Source organism: Ambystoma mexicanum, chromosome 9 (genome assembly GCF_040938575.1).
Source record: "Ambystoma mexicanum isolate Mex_15411 chromosome 9, UKY_AmexF1_1, whole genome shotgun sequence".
NCBI classification, from domain to species: Eukaryota; Metazoa; Chordata; class Amphibia; order Caudata; family Ambystomatidae; genus Ambystoma; species Ambystoma mexicanum.
Window position 1 is genome coordinate 787,187,526 of NC_090931.1, and position 27,529 is coordinate 787,215,054.

The 27,529-nt window shown below is 45.3% G+C and overlaps 1 protein-coding gene across 4 annotated transcripts in view; it reads right to left on the minus strand.

Annotated features, from left to right (window-relative positions):
• ANKRD44 (ankyrin repeat domain 44) overlaps window positions 1-27,529 on the minus strand; it is a 1,456,106-nt gene that overhangs the window by 120,805 nt on the left and 1,307,772 nt on the right. For all 4 annotated transcript variants that reach the window (XM_069615728.1, XM_069615729.1, XM_069615727.1 and 1 more), the window contains one exon: window positions 11,380-11,462. In XM_069615728.1, coding sequence (XP_069471829.1) covers window positions 11,380-11,462 — 83 coding nt within the window. The remainder of the gene's footprint in view (window positions 1-11,379; window positions 11,463-27,529) is intronic.

Consider the following 27,529-nt stretch of genomic DNA (forward strand, 5'->3'; position numbering starts at 1 on the left):
CACTTGTTAGGGACTGCTAGTTGCATGGCTTGGCATAGCTGTGCCCATTCGGGAGAAACGTGATAATTTTACTGTAGAGCAGTAAAGGGTTATATGAACGCACTCCTTCCTTGAGGAAGGCACGGGGGGGCTTGTGACACAATGACAGCAGGAGTGTCGCCTTCCCTACCATTGCAGCAGACTTTAAAGCATATGTAACCAATAAGACCCATTGCTTGTAACAGCATGTGGTGAAGGGATGAGCACTGCAGTCATGTCTGCGTATTATTAAGATACTAAGAAATTATAAGAAACACACACCTCCTGCCAAAGTTTTGGGATATGTTTAACTGACCTACAGAGCACTGTCAGGAAAGGACAAAGACAAACTGGGGCTGTGGCAGTGTGGCTGCACAGTTATCAAAAGCCCAGTAACTACTAATGTAGAGCATTTCATTGTTAGCAAATGTATTCCCATGCATATAATTTTTAGGCAATAGAAATCGTAATGGAGTATTAGCACCTGCATGTCAGAGGAGTGATTTATGGGTAGGGTTGGAGGACAGGACACAGCTCATTGTCACAGCAGATTCTTCAGTGTGTGGGTTCAGATGCGGAGAGAGTTAACTGCTCGTAACATTGACGCTGCACCAGAATAGCTTAATTACAATGTGCAAAGTTCGATGCCCCCACACAAGTAAGTTTGCACCTCACCCACAGTCTCCGAAGTTAGTCCGTCTGCCATTGTTTGAAGAGTGAGTTCACCTCCCAAACCCCCCTTCATTTACTTTAGTCTCAGTGCACCCAGGGACGGCGTCAGGGCCTTTCAACTTTCTCAAATGAAGAGCCTCAAGCCTCAGGGGGGTCCCCCATCAACTGCCCCCATATTGACAGTCAGTAGTCTTGGAACACTGCAATATATTAATTTCTCGATTTTCGTTCTGGGGCTATAAATGTGCACTTTGCAGTGGCCGCATTACTAGACCTGTTTTCTTTTCCCACAGGATATACAGAAGTGTTATCACCTCATTGCCTTCTAACACTGGTTCCTCCAGATCAGCCCCTTGCTGACAAAGTGGGTTTAGAGATCTCCAGTGGGCATTTAGTGTTTAAGCTCCCTGCTGGCTGGCCGTTTCGTGATAATCGGTGACTGTTGACCTTATCTTGATCGCCAATGGATAATAAAGTACCACCATTAATACCTAAAACCTAATACTTTTTAGGTCATGTTTGTGTGGGTTTGGGAGTAAATTTCACATTTTGGAAGCAATATTTCAGAAAATGTTCACGGGGAAACCACCCGCTTGATGTGGGTCTGACTTGCTCGCTTGCAAATTTGTCCCGCAAAATTTCCGCTCCACCATCTTTCAAGGTTACCAGCCGCCACTGATTGGATGGTGGGAGCAAGAAGTGTGCCATAAGGTGATGGGAAAAGAAAGAACAAATTGTGTGCATGGACATACTGGGGAGAGAAATATTGATTAAGGTGACTGATTCCCAACTTGCTTATTCCATTGATACTAGGCAATACAATGCCATCATTTAACCAGTGGGGGAAGAAACCCCTTTTTATGATACCCTTGGAAGGAAGCGCTATCCATGCTTATCATTTGACTCTAGACCCCGTTCTTACAACAATTTCTTCCCGAATGAGGTTATGAATTATTGTCACCCCTACATTCCCCTAGTAAGTACTGAAACAAGGAAGAATTAGAAGTTATTTAAGTGTAGATCCCTTTCCCAGTACTGTGACGAGGAGGACCTCCGTTAACCCACAAGAGAACCGAAATGTTAGTACTGGGATGAGGAGGAGGAGTGGAGGCATAGAGTGAGAACCATTTAAAGCAGTCTAGTTGTTGCTCGCTGCACATTTGTCCAAGGGGAGTCGAAATACTCTTCCCCCTCCCTCTCCTCCACCTTTTATTCACTTCCCCCTCTAACCTTTCCATCTCAGCCCACGCTCGCAATCTAGGCATTCACCTTGACTCCTCCCTTTCTTTTTCCAACCATATTTCTCTTACCTCTCGCGCCTGCCGCTACCACCTTTTCAACATTCAGAAAGTCTACTCTTCTCTCACCTTCCACGCCACTAAACTTTTAATATCCTCCCTCATCTTCTCTCTTCTATTGTTCCTCCATCCTCTTTGGACTCCCTGCATCTCATCTCGCCCTCCTCAAATCCCTCTACTACTCAGCCATGCGCACCCTCTGTCTCCTTGCTCCTCACAACTCCATTTCCTCTTCGCTTTTTTACCTTGGTTGGCTTCCCTTCCACTCCCAACTTAAATTTAATTTCCTCTGTCTTGTCTTTAAATCCCTCCATGATCTTGCACCCCCTTATCTCTCCTCTCTCATCTCTTTCTATACCCCATCCCGCTCGCTTCGATCTGATGATCTCTTCCCTCTACACTGGAACTCCCAACCTCTCTCCATCCGCTCCATCCCCATTTTTTCCTCCTTCCGTTCTTCCTTGAAATCTTTCCTTCTCCATTCCCCTCCCTGATACCCTTACCCCCCCCTCACATCTCTCTCTTCCCTCACTTCTTCCCCTATTTACCTCTCCCTACCTGCTCCTTTTTTGCCTCTACATTACCTCTCCATCCTTACCTCTTCATCCTACACACCCTCTCTGTTCCCTCCTCCTTCTCTTCCTCACTCCCTCCTTCCCTTACTTACCCTCACAGGTTAATTGCCCCCACTACTGTTTTATTGGTTTGATTCATATCTTGTAAATTGCTTCTACTGTTATAAATCTCTATGTATCTTGTTGTTATAATGTAAAGCGCTTTGGATTAAAGCGCTATATAAGCGCAATAAATACAAATACAAATAGAGGAGGGAAAAAAGGAAGTGTTGCAAAGTCCTCCCTGGAAGAACTGCAAGTGCAACTGGCAGTTGAACAGAAGAAAGCTGGCTGGCTGAGACAGCGAGGCAGGAGTGAGAAGGACCACTCATCCAATGCAAAAGGAGAAGCTCCTGGTGTTTCTAAAAAGGGGGGCTGGGGCGCAGAAAGGAAGTCCCGCGCCCCATTAAGGTGGCTAACAGTGCTGTGCTGCTACAAGCCACTGAATGACCACGAGAGCTGTTGGAGCCCCACAGCAGACTGTAGGCACCTGGGAACACCCAAAATCACTGTAGACCAAGCAAACCGGTACGGTACGCTGTTTGTTGGGGAGGCGCTGGGCCCCAAAGTAGTGCTGAAGAAGTAGAAGCAGAAGCACTAGAAGACATTTGTGAAACATGGAGAAAGCAAGTCTGGGACATGCACCCACATGAAGAGTGCATCACGCCGCATCTTCATAATCACAGTATCTGGCAGGGTAGTGCACCAGGATGGCTGTGATATCAGCAGCAGTAGATTGACCAGGGGAGGGGAGTCACTACCACTGGTGTTGAAACCTTTGGGGAAATCAGCCAAAAGAGGGAGGCATCCTCTTGACCGTCAATGATTCGAGAATGAAAAGCCCCTCATTGAACATTCGGAGGGCAAGACAGTCTGATTGATTGATTATTTATATAGCGCCTATACACAATGTGTTTCAAAGCGCGATTGATTGATTTGGAAGTAAGACTGTCTTTGACAACATTTGTGTTGCAACAAACCAGGGGAAGGGAATAGTCCCGCCTAGTTTAACTGGAACTTTAAGACTTGGAGAACTGTCAGGAGGAGGGAGGCACTCTGGAACTTTAGTTTTAGATCTTCTTTTGGCACCCTGGTTTTTGGATCCTTGTTTTATACAGAAAAATCCCCCTTTTCACATTATCCTGATTTACAAGTGTAAGGGACGGAAATAGGTTTGTACATAGGATGGTGGAGACATTTTGATTTGGCCATCCTGACAGAGACTAGTAGTTTTTGTTTGAGGTAGGCAAACCCCTCCTAGCTTTAGGGCAAGCTAGGAGTTTCCACAACCCCATTTTACTTTCAATAAAGGTTTGTAGCAATCGAAATGCCACCTTTGTGTCCCCTCATGCTTCTGACCCTTACAGTGCATATATATATATATATATATATATGATTTCAAATAACATACATGGCACCCATGCACATGCAGTGTCAGAGCTTCAGTCCATTCAACATCATTTTAAAGGTGCCCTCATAAATCATTAAGGGCCTCCCTAATAGCAACTATATCTTTTCTTTTCTCCTTCCCAATGTGCAGTCCAAATGCACCTTTATCCAATGAAAAACATGCCTGTAGATATATTAGGAGAGCGGTAGATGTGGCAAGTGTAATTAAAGTAGGTATAAACCACTGGCCACTGTAACTCATGGTCCCGTCAGTTAAAAAGCTCCCCATAATAATATATTGATGATTGTATTCGGAATTCCAAGTAACAGGTTAGTTTCATCACAAAGAAATGTCTTGTTAGGCTCCATACTGCTGAAGGCGGTAAGAAGAAAGCGCCATAACATATAGCAGTGTTTTCCCTGCATATTTTTCCGTTAAAAATGTTGTTTTTTTAAATGTTCCACCAGGACAAAAAGCATTTTTTTAACTCTCTAAACTTGGCAAAGCACTCATAGCACCACATACTCATAGCTACGGGTCTCTGGCAGTGCTCAAAATGTGTGGCCATCTTGGGCATTACCTCTTCGCCCGTCTTCCTTGTCAGGGTCCTTACTCTAAGTTGGGCTCCATGCCTGGAATCCAAAGAAGTAGGATGTCACAGGCTCGGACAAAGATGACTTGGACTCGGATTAATGAAGATTACCAGTAAGTAAATCAGGTCATTACATGCGTATAGGTCAGGATCAGAGAATGCTGTGTGGTTTCAATTGTAAAACCTGTATATACTAACCCTAAAAGCACTAAACTGTATAATTCTATTAAGCGCTCACAACCTTTTATTAGTGAGACCAAAAGCGGTTTGCCATCCCTTCTACCTAAATAGATCATGCAGTGTTCACCAAGTCGATTATAAAAGGGGCATTAGTAAACCTACCATTACTAATTACATAGCCTAGGTAGCTCACAACCTTTGGTCTTACTAAAAGACCATATATGTATGTTCACTTTTGGCATAATTGAACAGATTCACAGCTTACTATGATTAAGTGTGCCTGACAGTAGACAGAGTTGCCAAGTTTTCAGTTTGTATCTGTGTTCCATTTACATGTTTGCAATGTACTGTTGCGTGACATTTCCATTATTCTGTGTGACATTTTAAGTGAGAAAAAGGGGCTTGGGCAGAAGCACCCTGATTCTGAGAGCTGAACAAATGTGGCAGACAGCACAGAAAAGCAGCTTGCTGCATTTGTGCCAGCAGCTGCGGGATCAGCGATGCTCAGGTTGCATAACAGGGCTATAAAGGGACATTTTGAAGAAGGAAAGGTGACTGATGAGCTTCTGGTGTCTTGAGCATGAACATTACATCAAGGCATTTTATTACCCCTGCTCTGACACTTCTATGCAATGACTGAAATAAGGATTTGATGAGCAGGAGCTAAAAGCAGATCCAGAGTTATGCCGCATCAGTCAATAAGCAATAGTCAATTCTGGGGAATGAGGAGCTAGTATATAGTGTATTGTAACTCCCATATATGAGAGGCAAACTATAACCTATAAACCATAATTAGCATTTATACACATCCCCAAACACACAGAGCTATTATCACATTTGTATGGCACCAGGTGGCCTGGGAGTTAAAAGTATGTTTTGGTTGCTGTCGTAGTCAAGCCAACCAGGCTCTCATTAGACGGAACCAGCAGCTAAACAGCTCTCAGCAATTCTGGTGTAGGGTGATTAGCCCCTTGCCATCTTTCCTTGTGCTTATCGATCAGCTCATGATTGGCCAAGACAGCTTTCAAGTGGAAGAAAGGGGCAATTCTCTGGACTTCAGAAAAGGAAGGACCCATGTTGAGAAGAAACCCCCAGTAAAGGCCCACCCTATGCCATGTGACCAAGCCAATCTCTGACAAATCGTCCTGGGATTACCAACTGGCTATAGGGCCTGCAGAAATGGTCTCCTGTGAGGATTCTGGCACCTTCTTTAAATAGATAGGTCATCAATTGGGCATGCTCCTTGGCAGTTAATTGTCAATACTATAAAGGTTGAGCAGTGGGGAGTAACGGGCAACATTGTAATTGGTGCAATGGACTTTCAGTGGCATCTCCAGGCTTTTGGTGTGAAATGTTGAGTGATGTATGAAGGGGCTTGAGACGAAGAAGCCTGGCAGCAGAAATCAGCTGGCTTTCTGGGTGTAGGGACTGGGGAAGAGAGCAGATACAGCACCAGATGATATACAAGAGCCATGGAAGGGCATCATATAGAAGGAAGGATTGCTGATGAACTGGAGGAGCGATATTTCTAGGATTACGATTGCCTCTGCTCTGGTGCCTCTCTGCTTTGTGTGACATTTTCCTTGTTTTGCTGGAATGCGGCAGAGTGCATAATAATGTGTTACACACTAGATGTGCAGCAGTTGGCAGGTCTATATGATATATTGTAATAAGAGGATACTGTTAAGCGCTTTCAACAGAGATGATGGGCTTAGGAACGGAGTGACATCCAAGTCGGTGCCATGCTAGAACTAAAACTCTCTCTAGGATAATGGTTCTCGGTCCTTCCCTTTGTCCCTTTGTTGAAGCTGGTAATTCACAAGAGTCATTCAGTCGCAGGGTTTCTGAGTCTTTTTAGGATGATGCAGGAATTGTCAGTGCCATCATGTTGGTCCTCCTGGACTCAGCTACCAGATACCACCAACCCGGCACATACAGTCAACCAATGGGGGGTCAAGCGTCAGACTCCAACATGAACAGTTGAATCCCATACGCCCCGTAGCTTTGGGCTGGCCCAGGGTCCACATCCCCTAGGTTTGGTTCTTGTGATTAGCTACTACTCTTCCCCACTAGCTTGGGAGCAAGCCCCCGGGCCAGGCATTTAAGAGTTCTAGTCCTCTTTTTACACTTGGCTCCCCTTCTGGTCCTCTTCTGCTTTATGCTGCCTTGCCCCAATTGTTTCTTTTCCTCTCCTTTTTATCTTCCGTGATGCTCCTTCCCTCTTTAAGTTGATGTTTCTCTCTCCCCAATTCCTGACTTTCTGGATGTGCTTTTTCTGCATCCTCCCTTTATCTACGTTGATGGGGTTCATCTACTCTCTCTCTCTCTCCTTCCTTTCTTTCTCTGTTTCCCCTTCTCTTCTCTCCCTTCCACTGTCTCACCTTCCCTTGCCTTCAGAAGCTTCACCTTCTCCTTAACTTCTACTCAGTTTCACCGCCTCTTCTTTCTCTCTATTATTCATGTGCTCCTTCTCATTGCTCTTTATTCACGTGTCACCCCTCTTCTTCTTACCCTCCTTAGTTTCTACATAAATGTTTTACCTCCTCTTCCTCTCCTTGCTTTATCTTAACCTCATCTTTTCGTTCCCTCCCTAGATTGTTCGCCTTCTCTGCTGTTCCAGTTGCAGAGTGTATATGTGACTCCTCAGCCTCTATACATTTGTCTTGCTGCCGTTTGACCTCTACCTCCATTCTCCTCCACCTACATCTCCACTCACCTTGTTACAAATTCCCCAACTCCCCAACTACAAAACTGTCCATTTAGTTGTCTCCCCTTGTATGCCCTATTCTGCAATGTAAATGGACCTTCTGATTGGAGGAACAAGTGGCTGCTTAATGCTAACCAGGGGTTTTTGATTGGCAGCGGGCTGAGCAAACTACAATTTCTCCATGTGCTTTTCCTTGTGCTGCGGGTCCATGTATTAAAGAACTGTAAAGGCTATCTACCATCTTGGAGTCAGGTGGGCCTTCTTTCATGATCACACGACTCCTGCATGGAACAAGCACTACTTCTTGGATTTTGTGTGACTTTCAATGCCCACACGCTCCCACAGCCTGATGCAGAGCTGACTCATGTTTCATCCATGCAGCTAAATTCATGTATGTCCCCTTTATTATCACTTGGTGAGCATTGATAGCGACATAAGGTTTGCAGAGACCCAGATCTACAAGATCAGGAACGTCAACTCCTGTGTCCCCACAAGTTTCTCTTCATCAGCTACATATCGAATGCCATGGTACATGGAGGGGGTCTTGGTGTGCCATATAACATTTTACATACAATGCATGGAATGGGGTGAGAATCAAAGGTGTGTTGTGTACACTACCTCCAGTGTCAGCATGGTGGAGAAGGCAGGGTTGCTTGGCCCCCAGGGCACCAAACTCCCCTCCCCCAGCCTCTCAACTGTCACCTTGCTACACTATTTTGAGTGGAAGATTTTCTAAGAGACAATCTTGCAAGCAGGGCTTAAATCTCAGATCTGAAAAATCGCTTCTTAACCCCCTTCCCTCTGCTGGTCTTGGTACTGTGTCTTGTACAAACATATACGCCTTATGAACATCTTGGGATAAGAAGCATCTGGGCCTACTTGGGAACCAGGATCAGTTAAACACCCAGTGCTGAAGAGACTCTTGGAAACACTCCACAAGAAAGTTGAGAGCAAAATCCAACAGATCCAAAAAAATAGGTAGCTGTAGAAATAACATTAAAAGGATATAAAAGGTGGCATAGCAACTGCATGCTGCGCAACCCGGAAAGTACTACCAGAGGTGCGCTATTTGCTGAACTCTGTTGTATCCAGTAAAGTAAAGGATGTGAGGTTAAGAAGCCATCCAGGACATTCATCTCATACACATTTTTAGCTGAAAAATTAGAGACTGTTCTTAGCCACAAAGTTCAAGTGTACCAACAAATGTGAAATTGGCAGGATGTATAGGAAAATGGTTTGTCCACCCAGGTAGAAACGAAAAATATGAATAGCAGTTTAATTATACAATGCATGAGTGACATCACAAATTGCATACAAGGACCATTTCAATAAAACATCACAACTAGTATGAGTATGGTATAATCAGATATGAAATTTGATATACATTTTAAAGGTACTTGTGTATATTGTTGTTGTAACTTGCCATCACATTAAACATCATCATACATAAAAACAACAATTCATAGTGGCAATGCACATAAAAATGTTAAGATTCCGACACGCACTTATATCAATCACTTTTCGCCCTGTGTAACCAGGTTCTAGTGTACAAATTTTGCAATAAAGTAAATCAAATTCACATCTGAGGTATTCTAACAGAAAGTCACAGCCAGGTCTGTTGTTCTAATATCGTTTAACCGGAGCACTGGCAATAAATAACACTTTCTCAGCCGTGCATACCCTGGACAAAACAGTAAGAAGTGCTTAATTGACTCCTCAGGGTTACCACAAACTTTACAGCACTTCTCCAGAGAATTTGACCAACTTGCTGTAAATTTGGGTACTTTAAGGGTATTTGTGCGTAAATTAATGTATAAAGCTCTGCATATGTAGGGGTTACACAGTCTAGGTACAGTTCAAATCCTTCTACCGGTTTCAGCATTATATAAGGAGTGCCCGTTTTCAGCAAGGTACAGGCACTTTTCTTCTGGCTTATTATAGCTTTGACACACTTAATTTTAACTTGGGCCTGCAAAGCCCAAGTTAATTTTACAAATCGAAGCCATGCCAAAGAACTGGATTCTTCTGTTTTCTTCAAACAATCAACGATTCTTTGTATTTGATAAGCTCAGGAGTGCTCCAAAGCCTAATCCAGCACAACAATGGCTTGGTGGCAATCACCTCATGAATAGGCTTAAAGCCACAATCCCATCTCAAACTTGACATTTGGGCTCCCTAAGATTGCATTAGTAGGCAATGCCGAAAGGTATTATCCACCACACTTAGCTCAGATGAGGGGCAGTGACCCCACAGTTCAGCCACATACATTGCGACTGCCCTGCCTTGTTCTAGAAACAATTTAATGGCTGGGGAAACTGCACCCCTACGATGCTCGTTATAAAAGCAGCAGACTCTGCCGCTATATTTCTCCACAGTCACTGTAGCCTTAACAAGATGTGCTGACCATGTACGGTCTTCTTAGAATCTACTCCATAGATAGTCGTAATAGCACAGCTGTTTTAACACATAATCGCCTACCAACACCTTCAACTTGATTTTCTTCTGCTTCTTTCTGCCAAATACCAGCACCTTGGTTTTCTCTAGATTCAATGACAGACAGCTCTTGGCATTTCTATATAAAGATTTTCAGGTTATGTCTCAGCCCCATCGGGGTTGTGGATAGCAGTACAGCATCATCAGCATAGAAGAGTGCTGTGAACCTGCCCCACCCAAGTTTAGGAGGGGCGAGACAGGCAGCCAACAACTGCTGGCTGCATGTCTCGCCCCTCCTAAGCTTGGGCGATGTTTATATACAGACAGAATAAGAGGGGGGGCCAGCACGCACCCCCCTCTCAACTGCAAAATAGTCAGTAATCTCCCCATCCAGCCCCCACCTTACAGATGCCCTGTTATCACAATAGAGGGATTGAATATTTGTCAGAAGGGTATCTGGAATGTCCTTTTCTCTCAATACAGACCAGAGTTTGCTGCGGGATAAACTGTCAAATGCCGTACAAAGGTCCACGAAGACCACATAGACACTTGTGTTCTGGACTGAGACATATTTGGCCAAAATTACATTCAGCCTAAGACATTGATCTACGGTGCCGATACTGGGAAGAAACCCCACTTGGAGGCAATTTAACATATGGTTCTCGGTAACCCACATTTGTAGGCGAGGTGTTAACACTTTGGCATAGACCTTTCCTGGAGTGTCCAAGAGCGAAATAGGTCTATAATTGCCTGGATTCCTATAATCCCCCTTTTTGAAGATTGGCACAATTATAGCGCTTCGCCAGGATTGTGGTAATTTCCCTGTCACAAACACCTGTTTGTGCAAAGGGGGCATACACAAGGTTCATCTTGGAATAAATCGATTGGGAATTCATCTGGCCCGGGTGCCCCCATCCCCCTCCCGGGCCATTAATGGCATGTTTCACTTCAGTTATGGAGAAGGTAATGTGCATACCTCTATCTACCCCAATATCACAATATTCGATTGATACTTGGGGTGCTTCCTGGCCCTTTTCATATAGTGTGCTAAAATAATGGAATAAGTCCATCGGGGGAATATGACTTAAGAGTTGATTTCCCATTTTCCTTTCATCCCCCGCAACTGACTTCCAAAAGCTGACCTGGTCACCTTTCTTACAGTCATTTAATAAGACGTCCCATTTTTTCTCATTGAACTCTGCCTTTTTATGGCTACTGTCGAGTTGGAGGTAATCACTTATTTTCCTCAAGTGTGGCTTATCTATCTGAGGTGCATTCCTTAGGTGGGTTAGTAAATCAATCTTAGCTTCATGGCATTCACTATCAAACCAACCCTTATTGTCCAATGCCTGCTTCCTTATTTTCCCCAAACGGCTTAGTGTATATATTAAATGTAATGCTGTCATTATAAAGTAGCACGTAGGACTATTTTGTCCTGGTTTCTTGAAAAGATATATAGGTTAGTATGTACTTACGTCTGTAATGCATTGTTTGTTGCATTAATAAGGCTATTCTCCTGTATCTTGTCAAGGATTAGCATGGCACATTTTTCATGACCCTATAAGGAAAAACAAGCAAATAGCTTAAACAGCTGGCACATCAACCCTTATCATTGCATTGATGGTTAAAGCATATGTATGAGAAAAAAAAACATATGGAGAAAGATATCTAAATCATATAATTTGCAGGGAAAATGCATTGGGCCCAAGAATATCAGTGTAATCTGCCAACCTTTCATGTCATACCATGAAGAGTTGGCCCAAAATAACCAATCGATTTCATGTTCATGATTTGTATGAACACTAGCCAAAACAATATATCAGAATTTCGATAACATCAACCCATGCACCAACTATGCCAAGGAGGTTTCACTGTTTAGTGCATGCCCAGCCATGTGGTACAAATGAGTGCTTTGTTAGAAACCTGAGGAATTTCTCCCAGGCTATTCCCAGGGATCCTTTGTTCAGGTGGCCAGGGGAGGGCCATCACTCTTGGATCCCAACTGAGGGGCAGACGAGCGAGGGAGGATCACCTGGGCAGGGGGTCTTCAGGGACTATGGGAGGCGAGACATGGTATTCCTCCTGTTCCTATACACCCCTGCCCGGAGGGCTTTAAGTGGGGTAAGAAATCGAGGGGGGCCCTCATTTGGGGGTGTGGCTTGTGGGAGGCGCGTGGCCTAAAAAGTACGCAAATCGTAGGGTATACACACAAATATATATAAATGTTATATATTTGTGTGCGTACCTTACTATGGTTTGTGTACTATGCAAGCCATCTTTTCTAAACATAGAAATATGTAACATATTTCTACGTTTATAAAAGATGGCTTGCAAAGTACACAAACCATAGTAAGGTACGCACACAAATATATAACATTTATATATATTTGTGTGCATACCCTACGGTTTGACTAGTTTTCAGGCCATCTTTTTTAAACATTTTGGGTTTATAAAAGATGGCTTTGAAAGTACACAATTCAAGCCATCTTTTATAAAGCTTTGGCTACGGACAAAATTGTGCGTCGGCAAAGCTTTATAAAAGATGGCTTGAAATGTGTACTTTCGAAGCCATCTTTCATAAACCTCAAAAAATGTCGAGGAATCCCCAGGTTCGCCGAGGGTTAAAGGCGACTTGGGGAAACAAAGGGACAGTAACTCCCTCTGGTGAACTCCCGCGCGAGGGGTCACCAGATGCAGTTACTATGACTGACGGAAGTGGCAGCCAGTCACAGCGTCGCTGTGGCTGGCTGCCACTTCTGTCAGCATGCCTGACTTCATTGCAGGCGCATCTCCCGTCGCGGCTGCGGCGGGATAATGCATCCCGCGATTCCCGCCAATGTTGCGGTAGGACGGGGGCCCCGGCAGGGCCCCGGCTCAGTCCCACTTTTTGGAGACTGCCGGGGCCCAGCGCCGGCAGGCCCCAGCCCACTTTAAGCACTGCCTACCCGACATCCCCTCAGTTGTCATGAGATATTGTCAGCAGAGTCTCATCATGCCCCAGTACCTTTCTGTAAGAAAAAGGAGAAAACCACCAGCGAAATTAAAACCATCTATAAAATCACAACCCAATAGAAAATCCATTCACCCACCACAATACACGTATCCCCTTCAACCTGCCAAAAACCTACATGGTTTTCATATGATCCCTCGGAAAATCTACAACTCCCTCAATCCCTACTTCCACTCTAGAAGTCCAACTACTGGGACAAAGAAGAGGCAGATGGGAGTCATGAGGATTACCCGTGGGAATCTATGGGCAATGGATTCCTATGGGCAGTCTCCATGTTGTCCCGATAACTAGATCAGGCAGGGTCAGGCACTTGACAATAATTACTCACACCTGACATCCATTTACTTTCTCCACCCCGATAAAAGGCGGAGCACAAGAGCACACAGAGAGCGAGGCTGGAGGCAAGAAGAAACGGGACTGAGAGAGCTGCTGCGAATACGAGAGTGGGATAAGAGAAACTAAGAAACTCTGAAAGCTGTGTAGAGGCTCAGAGAAAGCCAGGCGAAAGTTTCATGTTCCTAAGAAAGCAGCTAGTAACCTTGAATGCCCAACCACCTTCTGGGAGTCCTTGATGAGAGCCTTGCTTCCCTTCCACCAGCAGATGGAATTAGAGCAGGCTTGATAAACTACAAAGTGAATATATTTAAAAGAACAAGAAGCAAATGTGGCAACAGCACAACCAGTGAGCTATCGCAGAAGGAAGCACAAAAGCCTGGTTCTGTTGTTTAAAGTTAAACTGTATCAAGAAGGGTTGCGAATTATACAGCAAACGCATTCAGTCGAATACTATCACAGAGCAATACAAAGTATGAGAGTGGTCAAGCTGTTGAATAGCACAATCGAATGTCTCTGAAAGAAACACTTTTGAATTGTCAAGAGTTACTGAAAGTGAAATACTTAAAAGGAAAGCTTGCGCCCAATCGAGGGGAGCGTAGAAATATTGAGTATTGAACTGTACAAGTAACAAAAGGTTAACTACAAATACCAGTAGACACTGGTAAAAGATCACATTGCAAAAGTTGAAATGGTCAGGTGTGCATTAAAGTTAAAATAATACCATACCGTTTCGAAAGCCTTTGATGTTGAAAGGTTAGGGGAAGAGAAAACCCTGAGGAAATGACAAAGCGAGATTTGTTGAACATTTTAGAATTCAAAGTGGATGTTATTTCAAGACGAAGGAAGCATGTGTTTTATTAAGAGACATTTTTGCTAAGGGCAGCCCGGAAGTGAACTGAAGAAGGTTTGAGCCCGATGGAGGAGAACATTTAATTGAAGAACAAACATATATGCCAAAGGGATCCGACCCCGAATGAGCGAGATACAGGTTCCGTGCCAGAAGGAGGGAGACCAAATAGTGAACATTGTGAAAAAGGGGTCTGAGCCCGAAGGAGTGGGATCCATGGTCCGAGGCCCGAACGAGGGAGACCAAACTGTGAATATTGTGGAATTTGTGAAAGTGAAAATCCGAGAAGAAGAAACAAACAAATGTTTGTTTGCCGCATCAGGCCCTCTGGAATAAGAGACTTTTGAATGTCAAAGAGAATTTCACACAGAAGACCCCAATACTGAGGTTTTTAACTGCATCCTCGTGCTAGAGAATCCAGAGTGTGTGCCAGGTTTGAGTGTGCCGCCTTTTCCCGTACTGAAAACATGGCAAAGGGGAGCCAACGGCTCAAATATTCTGACAGATCATTTCATGAACACTGTTCATTTGCATAATATTGTTTCCCACGCTATTTGTATTAGAAGTAAGGATTGGCAATAGGTTTATTAGTATAGTCCCTTTTATTTTGACAAGACCCTAGTAGGACTGCGTTATTTTTTCATGGTCGTAGCTTGCTCCCATCATTAGATTTAGGATTTACCAACCCATTTGAAAGTTCAATAAACACTCTTGAACTGAGATCACTTGTTTCTGTCTTACTGTTTGATACCATGCCTTCCTTACAGCTTGCATACAAAAACAGATTGCTATGCCAGGGTAACAACAAATTGTGAGTATGCTCAAAAGTCAAGGGTCAGTGTAAGGATGAACTCTTTGATTAATGCTTAAGGACATGACTCAATTTGTGTTGATATTGCAGACTGGCCTTTTTACCGGCTTCTTCTCCATGAGTTTAAGAGTTAATAATATTGACTGCCTTTTTGGTGTTGGTGCATTTTGGTGGAGAAACCACTAAAATATGTTGGAAACCATTGCTAGAGAGAGGGGGCAGGAGTTTTAGGAAGCAGACTATCTGGTCGGAATGGCACCTGGCAACACTGTGGTAAGAATTTGATGAAACACTAAATATTATTTCGTGTTAACTTCTGCCATATAATCCAATGAGGGTGTTTGTGCAAAAACATCTTGGCTGCAGTCCCAGCACAGGTGTGGACCCTCCACTATATCCTCCTCCCCTCACCTCTCAAGCAGTAGCTCTTCAATGTAGTGCAAAGCAGCTGCCCCAACAAAAACACTGGCTTCTCTGTTTTATGTAAAGGTGTCCTTACCCTCCTCCCAGCAATGCTGTGATGCAAATCAGGACACACTCCCATTATGCTGTCTTCAGAGTGTGACATCTCAAGCACCCGCTGCCACTCGCTCTACATATGATGCAGCATGGTGTAGGGACGGCAAAGGCACATGGCATCCTTTGCTTTTTTTGTTTTTCAGTTTTTTCCTGGTCAGCTGTTCCACCATGCCTCACCCCACTTCACCCTACCCCCAACCAAGCTGCCTTACCACCACTTTACCCATATCCACCCCATGCTACCCCACGCCAATCTACCCCTACCAACAACTCCACCACTCTACACAACCTCACGTTCATCCTGCTGTCATGTCACCCACTTTACCCAACCTCATGGCACTATATCTCACTACTCTACATGATCTCACCCCATCACTACCACTAATTACCACCTCTGCCCTTACCCACTCAACCCACACCCACCCCATCCAACTATTCTCACTGCTACCCAACTCAACACCAACCCAAATCTACCTCTACCCCACTCTACTCCCACCACACTACTCTGCTCACCTCTGTGCCCGCCCACAACCACTCTATCACCTGCACCCTCAACCGATCTACCAGCCCCACCACACGTTACTTCTCAACCCATTATACCCCAATCACATTCCAACCCCACTACATCCCACTCTACTCCTTGTGAGACAGGCATGGTATCAAGAGAGACACAGACTCAAAGGTAACCGTTTCCAAAACCTTTATAAATAAAATTCCGGGGTTGGTGTAATACCAAACTGGCCCTAATTCTAAAGGAATTGTTCCCTCAACTGATGTTTCTAAGGGCTGTCTATGTCCAAGTCCAAAACCAAAATCCGTCTGTGTCTAAAGCTTTGCTTGCCCTCACTCTTTGACAAAAATGTGATAGGATGTCTTCCAATAAGGAAAATAGTGGTTCCAAAAAGAAATTTAAACCAAGGCTGGTTTCAGGTGGTCTTCTCACCAGGTGTAGTTCTGCTAATGTTATAAAAGTTTGTACAATCAAAAAGGGTTGTTCGTTAAACCTTCTTCACAAGGTTCTTGCAATATTTTCAAACAACTTTCAATGTCTCTGATTCCTTGGGATTCCCTTCCCCAAGATTCAATTATTCCAAGTTTCAAACAAAACAGAATATAACACAGTTCCTCTTAGGCTTCTCAGGGTTCCCTTCCCCAAGGTTAGGCCCCTCTAGTTTCAAACACAAGTTCAGTCTGTCACGATGCACCTATATACAGTTTCTTTCACATACAATCCATTCAGGGGGCAGAATCAGAGACTTCTGAAAACGCCAGGCTTTTTGCTCCTCCTAAGAGCGACCACTCGGATCTTTAGCCCCTCTCTTTATTTCTTCTACTTGTTTCCCTCTTAGCTCCTCCTTACAGGTGCCTCTTGCACCCCTTTTCCAACATCTGTATTTCTTTTACACTCTTCCTGTTTTATCGTGCACGCTTGCATCTTCTTCTTGCTTTGCTTTCTTCTGGTTGTGTCTCTTGAACACTTCTCACTTTGTCGTGTGCACTTGCACCTTTCCCTTTTTGCTTTTGGGTCACTTGCACCCTTTTCTCGCTTTCGGGTCGCTCGCACCCTTTTCTCACTTTCGGGTCGCTCGCACCCTTTTCTTGCTTTCGGGTCGCTAGCACCCTTTCCTTGCTTTCGGGGTCGCTCGCACCCTTTCCTTGCTTTCGGGTCGTTTGCACCCTTTTCTTGCTTTCGGGTCGACTGCACCCTTTTCTTGCTTTCGGGTCGCTTGCACCCTTTTCTTGCTTTCGGGTGGTTCGTACTCTCACTTGCTTCAGCTCTCCTTACTTTCTCTCATGCTGTGAAAGGTACAGTGAGCAAAAAGCGTGTGCTGCAAACTCATCTCTGAACAGGTTATCATGCCATGTTCTTCCTGGAGAGGAGCGCCTGCTACCTTTTTTGATACACTGGGTAGAGGTCAGGGTCTCACTGCCTGCCCCTCATACACCCTTGGGACCGGCACACGTCCCAAGGGAATGAGCATCTCTCTGGACTCGCCCAGCAGGTCACAATCTGCCTCTCTGGAGAGGCAGATCCCTAGCCATGCTGCAGCCCCTAAAACACACCGGGCCAGCATCCGGGCACACCACTCTCCTCTGGATCCTCCAGGATTCTCTTCCTGCTGCTCCCTGCTCCTTGGCTCCTCTAGACCTGTCAGCATCCCCAGCTCCCTCTCTGCTTCTGGCAGAACCACACCTTTCATATTGTAGGGAAAAGTCAAGTGGATTCAGGTGTGCACAGTTGTAGTCAAGTGCCTGACCATTAATGGGACAGCCTAATTGGTGATATGTAGTAGGCCTCTCTTTTTGGCTCCATGTTGTTCCTATGGGTAATCTCTCATTGCTCTGCGTCACCTCTTCCTCATCCCAGCATGTGGTGGAAATGGGGAGGGGGAGACAGAACGGGACTGGAAATATACCATAAAAGTCGAGGTGGAGGATTTTAGGCGGTAAAGGGGAAATACAATTTCTCTCAACTTGGGTGTTCTCCTCCCAATCCCAGGTGATCCTTCCTCGCTTGTCCACCATGGGGATCTGGATCCAAAAGCGATGGCCCTTTCCTGGCCACCTGAATAGAGGATCCTGGGGGAGTAGGTGGGAGTACACTGTCAGGTTTCTCACACTCCACTCTATGCAACTTCACCCACACACTATTCAACTTCACCACTCTATCCCACAAACCTTACCCTACTGTACTAATCTACCCTTGCCCTCTACTCTACGCCACTACTTTTCCACTCCATACTACTCTACCCAAGCACTCTAACCCATGCAACTTCTAGACTTCTACGTTCCCCTGGCACCAACTCCCTGTGTTTAAAGTGTTTCGCTAAACAGAGAGCAGGAGGTTGTTCTCTTTCCTCAGATGGATCCCTCTTATGGAACAGCCTCCCCCTCCTTCTGCGTCTTGAGCAGGATCTTCCTAAATTCCAAAAGTACCTCAAGACTTTCCTCTTTTCCTCCTCCCCTCCTCCTCCTCCTCCTCTGCTAATGTCACAGTTGCTGCGATTGGTATCTTGGACCCTTATGCATCCTCTGGCCCCTGACATCTCACACCTAATCTCCCCAGCTTCTTTATACCTTCAGCACTTGCCTCAGCACACCCTCTACACTGGAGACTCACACTTATCACCCAATGCAGCTCCTGACTGCATAGAACCTACTATATATTGCACTTCAGCTGTGGCTCACCCTCGAGCACGGACACCCCAGAACCTACTCCACTTCCCTCTTCCTTGCTGAACTAGCACGTTCTGAATACTCACAAGGCATAGTAGGTTTGTCCGTCCCTTCCCCCACTGTACATTTTGTATATTAATTGTACTGCATTCCCATGTTTCCTTCCCATTGCCTTGTGGGCGCTTTGAAACTGAATGTATTTGCTGTATAAGCGCCTAATAAGCAAACAAACTAAACTACACTACACTACCTCACCCCACCTCATCACCACTCTATCGCACTTAAATTATCTTTCTCCCCCGACTCTTTCCAGCCCACCCACTCTACCCAGACCACACACACAGACCTGACTCTACCCTTGCCACCCACTTCACCCTGACCCCACTACATTACTCCCAGCTACTCTACCCCACCTACTACTCTATCTCACCCACTCCACCCATACACCTTATCTTGCCTGACTGTATCCTTGCCCCCTACTTGATCCAACTTTACCACCCACACCCACTGTACCCTCACGCCACTACTTTACCCTCACTCCACTCTGCCCACACACCCCACACTCTACCCCATGCACTCTACCCCTCCCACTCAATTCCACCCCACTATTCTACCCCACTTCTCCACTGCCACCACACCCCAAAAAAACCTTCACCACATCCGTGTACCCACCAACTGTACCCCACCTCACCCCACTCTAGTCCTAGCTCACTCTACCCCAACTTACCACTCTACCCCACTCCACTCTACCAACTGTTTCCACCTTCACCCTACTATACTCCTTCTCCCAATCCACTTCTACTCCTGCCTCTACCTCAAAGACTCTACTTCTACCAGACTCTTTCTGCATACACCGTCTCACCCAATCTTACTTCGCACTCCACTGTACTCCCAACGCACTCTTTCTCTACTGTAGCCTAACCCCCACTGTACCACCCCACCACTCTAAAGCCATCCCATTCAGTCTACTCCCATACCACTCTGACCCCACCCACTATACCTCACCCCATTGAAGGGCATACCCGTCACTAGAAAGCAGTGCATGCAAAGGCAAAAGGGGGTAAAGATACTGAAGAGGTGAAAAGATGGAGCCCACTTTGGTCCGGTGTGTCAAGAGAAGGCAGGAAATATGTAGACGTGATGGGCCTGCAATAGTCAGGTAATGGCAAGCTCAGAACCAGGGAGGGCCAGAGTATCATGATTCCGAAAATAGTCAGTCAACCAAAAGTAGCCACATGAGAAAACATGTCTTTTTGTAGCATTTGGAACTAACCTAAAAGAAATATACTAGTTATATTTTTGGCACTCATCCCAGAAATCATACCAACCTTTGCAAAAGTGTAATTGTTATGGCACTAGCCAGTAAATTTCACCTTGCTCTAGAAAGGCTGCTCCCTCTCCTTTTTTATATAAAAAACAAAAAGAGATTTTACAAAACAATCAAAACCTCATTTGAGGTGTATAACAGTGATTTTTTGTGGGGTTAGTAAGGTATGCAACTTGATTTTATACATAAAATACTTTTCAACTGTTAAGACAGTTAGGTGCTCCCTGTGTAGCATAGGCTCTTGATTATGGCCTCTGGAGTAGTTGACAGATGTTGACCTTCCAATAGAGTCCCTTTTCATTATCGGTTTGTCTGTTGAGAAATTATGAGTTGGTTATAACTTAGGCCAATCTATTCTCGCGCTTACATTTCAAAACCGAAGTACAACAACACAGGGTGTTATTGTTAAAAGTCTTAAATGGAGCAAATTCTTTATCTTCCTATATTAATTTCTTGCAGCACTGCCATAATGCAGTAATAACGCTCCTTTATTTATAAATTAATTGTTCCGATTTATGTGGTGACTTGAAGCCAAATCACAGCATTCAAAGGCATGTGTTATTAGCAACGGGAGGTAGGGCGTATCAGACACTGTACAGGAGTTATTTTTTACTCATATCGTTGAGTGTATACTCTAACACGATGGAGAAACCATGCGTTCCAAGTGGATGTTACCTTGCTTGTCCTTGTGTGTTTTAAACCGCTGCACGGTTTAATGCGCATCGGGTGCGCATTATATATATGGTTCGAGTCTCTCTCCGGTAGTATGGGCTATGGGCAAGTTGTATTCGCCTGGTTCCCGCAGCGCCATCTTTATGTGGGTATTCGTGTCAGACTAGTGCATGAAGTTTGCATTTGTAGTTTGCCTTTAGCACACTAACAAGTCATCTTGCTCCACTTTTATGTTGACTAAAGTGTTAATCATTTGTGTAGTGTCTTTAATAAATGACCCCATCTCACATACAAATGGTCTTAAAAAGAAGTTGGCATAGACAGACAATGGTTCCAAGATGGAGCCTATAGCCGATACTTTTAGTCTCCCTGGAGGAGATGTGTTGTTTTTATGCATCTTTGGCAAGATGTAAAATGCTGGGATGGTAGGATTAGTTCTTGTAAGGAAAGTCCGTTCATCAAGGTCTATCCAACCTTCAAGAAAAGCGTGAGGTTAGACTGGTAATCTCTTGTTTTAGCCGTGGTGTTGTATCTGCTACTAATTTCTTATACAACAGAGGATCGTTCAGATGTTTCAGTACTTCTACTCTGTAGGCATTATTTGACCACAACACAATCCCGCCCCCCTTGTCTGCAGGCTTGATAATATAATACGGATTGCTCTGTAGATTTCTTAGGGCTTCTCTTTCATTTTTATCCAAGTTATCTCTATGGTTGTTCTTGGACCTTATAAGGGATCTATGCTCACTTGTCGCTGTATTCACAAAAACAATGATAGCTGGGCTTATCATGCTAACAGGGGGGTAGAAATGTGGACGGCGGTTTTAGGCTGGTGATAGTTCGTTCTTTCAGTGTCACTGACATAGGAACACAAAAGAAATATTTCAGATGCAATAGTCTGAAAAACGTTCGTAGTTCCACTTCATTCTGAAAATGGTCTGCTCTTGTCGTTGGTAGAAACTCAGTCCTTTACTGAGCACCTTGGTTTCATGATCTGATACTTCATCTGTGAGGTTGAAGATTGGGATTACCATCCCTGATGCTGTCCGTTGTACCACTGCTGGGTTCGCATTCTGGACGGGCCCTGATCAGTGGGCCCCACCGGACAAGATTGATGTCGCTGTATTATTAGAGCCCAAGTCGCTACCGGTTGTACTATTGGAGGTGTTTGAGAATGTAACGAACCTTCTTTTCTGAAACCCTTTCATAAACATTACAATGGCATACAACCGCGAGCAAAAGCCTTTCTTAGATTTATTAATCCACAAGACAGAAAGGGGCACTCTAGAGACAACACTCTTTAAAAAATCAACAGACAAGAACACCCTTTTAAAATATGACAGTTTCCATCCTTAAGTTCGTCACTTCTTGTGAACACAAAAGGAACGGTACACAACTGACTTTATTTGAGAAACATAGCAAAGATCTAAAAACACGACTGAAGGATCGAGGTTACCCCTGCAAAATAGTCTGGATTGCACACAAAAGGGCTCAGCATGCGAGGAGAAATATGTGTCTAAACCGCCTTGAAAAGATCAATGTGGAAAAAATAACTTGCGCAACGACATTCAGTCTGATAAGTAATGACCTAGGACAAATGATCCTGAAGAACTGCCATATAACACACACGCCAGATTTCACACCAGAAAGACCTAGGTTTGCGTTTAAAAGATAAAACACCTGAAAGACACATTGGTCCACACTTATCCAACCCCACCTAACAAACAAACTAAAAAGATGACACTATGGGGCTACCTCGGGTTGTTGGCCATTTTAGGTGTGGGAAATGTTCAGTATGTGCCCTCACAAAAGATATAAAATCCATAGAACTTAAAGGAAACATGTGGACATTTAAAAATGTCACAAACTGTTTAATGGGCTGTCTACGGAATAAAATGCCTGTGTAACTTGTTATATATTGGAAAAAACAAAGACAAGTAAAACAGCCCATCTGTGAACACTGATCACGTGCTAAAAACAAGGTAGAGAATAAACCCCTGGTGGCACATTCAACGCAACACAAACACAAAGCCTCTGATATGCTCTGGTTTGTAATACAAACTATTGCAGCTCCTATGAGAGGGGGAGATCACAACCTATTACTGAGAAAAGCAGAACACTGGATTTATAAAATGGACACAGTTCAGAACGGTTTGAATTTGTGTGTTGAATGGGGACTATTTATGTGAGAATATTTTGGAAAAGACAGTCTCCCCTGAGGGTGATCCCTTTTAACGGCTGATCAGCTTTTTCCTGTAGATAAATTAAAACTATAACTACTGAATAAAAACTACGAAGGATAAAAATGTTGTTAAAATTGCTGTCAACATTTTCTAAGTTAGTAGTCTACAAAACATGTTTGAAAAGACTTCCAGATACCCCCCATCAGAGAGGAATTAGATCCAATGTGAATTCACATGCTGTTGAAAATGAAGCAAATTAAGAATCATTGAATAAAAATCATGAACAATGTTAAATGCTGTAACAAATGTTGTAATGAAGAAAAATGTTGTCGTAAAAAATGATGTAAGGAATATGTTGCAAATTATGTTGTGCATGAACGTTAGATAAAAACCACATGTTAAGGGAACCAGACACATGACGGACTTCAGTAACACAATCCTTGTTTAGAGTGAGCAAAAAATGTGTAACTATCCAATGACAGTTCCCTCTCATTTGAAGACAAAGTACAAGAAGAAGGGAATAGTTTCTTACCTGTAACTCCATTTCTCCAGCATTGGTATCTTTCATGGATTCACATGCTTAGAATATTCCCCGTCGTCAGGCAATAGTTAACATAGAGAACGAACAATAGTCAATCATAATTGCAACCAGAACTAACCCCTCAACCGGGGCTTACCTGATTGGAAAAGGTGTCGAAGCACCGCCTGTCCCATCCGAGTATCTTCGGCATGTTGTTGTGACAGGCAGTAATGGCGGGTAAAAGTGTGTGTAGCCACCCAGGTAGCCGCCATGCAGATGTCCCCCAGAGGGACTCCAGACCACAGCGCCGTCGACGATGCCGCCGCTCTAGTGGAATGAGCTCTTGGGCGTCGCAAAAGAGGCTTCCCAGCCTTGGAATGGCAGTACGAAATGGTAGACGATACCCATCTTGACAGTCCTTGCTTTGAAATGGCTTTGCCTTTAGCACCCAGACCATAGGCCACGAACAATTGCCTCGTTTCCCTGAAAGGTTGCGTGCGATGAAGATAAAACTTGAGAGCCCTCTTCACGTCTAATGTGTGTAACGTGCGCTCCGCTCCCAAGCATGGCTCTGGAAGAAACGTAGGTAAGACAATAGAGGAATGTTTATGGAACACTGAAGGCGCCTTCGGTATGAACTGTGGGTTAGTGGCCAGGACCACCTTGTTCTTAAAAAATCTTAAGTATGGTGGGTCTACCATTAGAGCTTGGATTTCCGAAATACGTCGGGCTGAAGTGATGGCCACCAGGAAGGCCAATTTCCAGGACAAAAACTTTAGAGACGACGATGACATTGGTTCAAAAGGAGGTTTCATAAGAGACGCTAACACCAGATTGAGGCTCCACACCGGAGGAAATCTCTTCTCGGGAGGGAAGCTCCTGAACAACCCTTTAAGGAAGTGCTTAATCAGGCGGTCGCTGAATAATGGTGCGGAATGTCGTTGACGTCTAAACCTGGAGATGGCGGCCAGGTGTACTTTTATCGACGACACCGATAAGCCCTTTTGAGCTAAGAACAGCAAGTATGGAAGGAGCTGTTCCGGCATAATCAACTGCGGATCCAAACCTGGTTGATCCCCACACCACTGACAGAAACTCCTCCATTTGTACGAGTATGAAGTGTTTGTGGAAGGTGCTCTTGCCGCTTGCAGAATACGATGACACTCCTCCGGAATCGTTAGCTGGCCAAATTCGGCAAAGTCAGGAGCCAGGCCGTCAACTTGAGGCTGTCCGGGTCGTGATGCCAGATGATACCCTCCTGTCGAGACAGAAGGTTGGGGATCTTCCTGAACCTCATTGCCTCCGCCGCAGCCAAGTGCAGCAGGTCTGAGAACCACACCTGTCTGGCCCAATACGGGGCTACCAAAATCACCCGACATGGGTACTTGAGGATCCATTGCAACGTCCTCCGGATAAGAGGAAAAGGAGGGAATGCGTACAGGAATTTGTTCATCCATGGGAAGGAGAACGCATCTCCCAGTGAGCCCTGCTGAGGCCATCTGCTTGCGTACTGCGGGCATTTTCTGTTGTCCTTCGTCGCGAACAGATCGATGGAAGGATGTCCCCACTTCTTGAATGCATGTTGTAGTTGCTGGTCGTTCAGCACCCATTCGTGAACCTCGTTCATTTCCCTGCTGAGGGTATCTGCCTCCACATTTCTCACGCCTGGTAGGTGGAACGCCAAGATTAGCATGTTGTGTTGCAGGGCCCAATGCCAGATTTTCTGTGCCTCCGTCGACAGGGACCTGGAACGTGTTCCTCCTTGTTTCCTTAAGTAAAACATTGTAGTCGTGTTGTCCGTCATGACACGCACCACAGAGTCTCTCAGTTGAGGAAGAAAAGATTTTAGAGCCCACCGCACTGCTCTCAGTTCTAGCAGGTTGATATGCAGGGAGGACTCTTGTAACGACCACCGGCCTTGTACTTGTAACGTCTCCAGATGAGCTCCCCATCTGCTCAGTGATGCATCCGTCACCACCGTCTTCTGGAACTCCGGTTCCAACAGAGGCATTCCTTTCGTTAGATGAGTAGAAACTCTCCACCAGCGGAGTGCTTGTACCAGTTGTTCGTCGATGACCAATCTGTCGGACCAGCGACCTTGGCTCTGCATCCAACGGACCGCTAGAAATTCCTGGCACGGTCTCATAAACAGTCGGCAGTTTTTTATCAACGGAATGCAGGACGACATGGTCCCTAGCAGGGACATGTATTTGCGCACCGACACCCTGGTACCGCATTTCCATTCCGACGCCTTGCTTTGTAGCTTCTGTATTCTTTCGCTGGATGGTCTTACAAGGCCTGTGTGCGTATGAAACTCCGCTCCTAGAAAGACCAAGTTCCTCGAGGGCTCTACGGAGGACTTGCTGAAGTTTATCGCGAAACCCAGTTCCTGTAAAAGGGACATCGTGGCCCCCAGACTGTTTCGTGTTTGTTCCATGGACGAGCCTCTGACCAGCCAGTCGTCTAAATATGGATAGACATGGTGACCGTCCTTCCTTAAATGGGCCGCTATGGGGGCCAAGCACTTGGTGAACGTCCTGGGGGAGGACTTGAGAACGAACGGGAGGACCTTGAACTGAAAATGCTTTTGGCCGACGACGAACCTTAAATATCTCCTGTGTCGTGGACGTATTGGGATATGAAAATATGCGTCCTGAAGATCTAGCGACGACAGATAATCCATGGGTTGCACTGACCTGATAACCTCCTGGAACTTTAGCATTTTGAATTTTGAGCCCTTTAGCCATTTGTTGAGTACCCTCAGGTCGAGAATAGGCCTCCATTTTCCATTCGGCTTCTTGACGACGAAGAACCGGGAATAAACCCCTTGTCCTTCCTGTGCCACAGGAACCCGTTCTACCGCTCCTTTTTGTAGCATAAGCGCCACCTCTTGTCTTATAACTCGAAGGTGGGGCTGGGCCGAAAACACTGGCGGAAGACTCGGAGGCTTGTTTTTGAATTGCAGCGCATGACCCATGCGAACCGTGTCCAGAACCCATCGATCTGTGGTGATGCATTTCCATTGGTCGATATGATGAGAGACTCGACCCCCCAGGACGTTCCGAAGGCCGTCATTGGTTGCTGGTTTGCTTGTCCTTCGTCGACGAGGGACCCGAGCCTCGTCGTCTGGAGGCTTGATAATCTCTGCCTCTACGTGCCGACTGGGATGCCCGTCTGTAGCCTTGTGAAGAGTATGAGGGCCTGTTAAATCCACGGTCCCTAGAGGCTCCAAAGCGGGAGTTTCCAGAGGCGCCCCTGAAGGGGCGAAAAGAGCGAAAACTTCTACCTGCCTGGAGGGCGCCAAGAGACCTAGCGGTATCCGTGTCTTCCTTCATCCCCTTCAAGGCGTCATCAACCTTATCTCCAAACAGATGTTCTCCTTCACATGGCATGTCTAGAACTTTGTACTGGACTTCAGGTCTAAAAGTAGTACATTTGAGCCACGCTTGTCGACGAAGTACTACGCCATGATTGATTTGTTTGAACCCCGACTCTGCTAGGTCCACCGCAATATTAATTGCATGGTTCGAGGCCTCCTCACCATCCCGTACTAGTAACATGGCTGCTTTGCGATGTTCTTCCGGCAGGTGTTCTAGGATAGGGGCTATTTTATGCCACATCTCCCTATCGTAACGGGATACAATCGCCAAGGAGTTGGCTGCTCTCACCGTCGTGGCGCCGACTGAGAGCACCTTTTTCCCGAAGGCGTCCTGTCTCCTTGCCTCGCTTTCTGGAGGGTTGAACATTTTTGCTGTACTCTGGCCTTCCTAGCCGCTGCCGCCGATACCACAGAGTCTGACAGTGGCTGTGATGTTAGACATTTTGGAGTGGACTCTGGAGCTTTAAACTTTTTCTCAATACGCCCCTTAATAGCCGGTTCCGAGAACGGATGACGCATCGTCTTGAGGCCTTCTTGCCATACGTGGTCCAGGATTGGGATGGCAAATACCGATTTCCTCCTTTGACCCATGTGATCAAAAAGAAAGCAATCTTTCTTCTGCTCCTCAGGAATTAAGCCGAACTCTGAACACGCTTTTCCCATCATTGCATGGAAGGCTCCCACATCATCCGGAGGAGATGGTTGTGCCTGACTCCTCGTAGACTCTACCTCTACATCCGACTTCCATGTTGGGTCTCTCGACGGTGACAGGGAGATGTCCGACCCTGAGTCACCTCGTATAGAATCGGACTCCGATAGCTCACCCTCCTCCTGCACTCGAGGA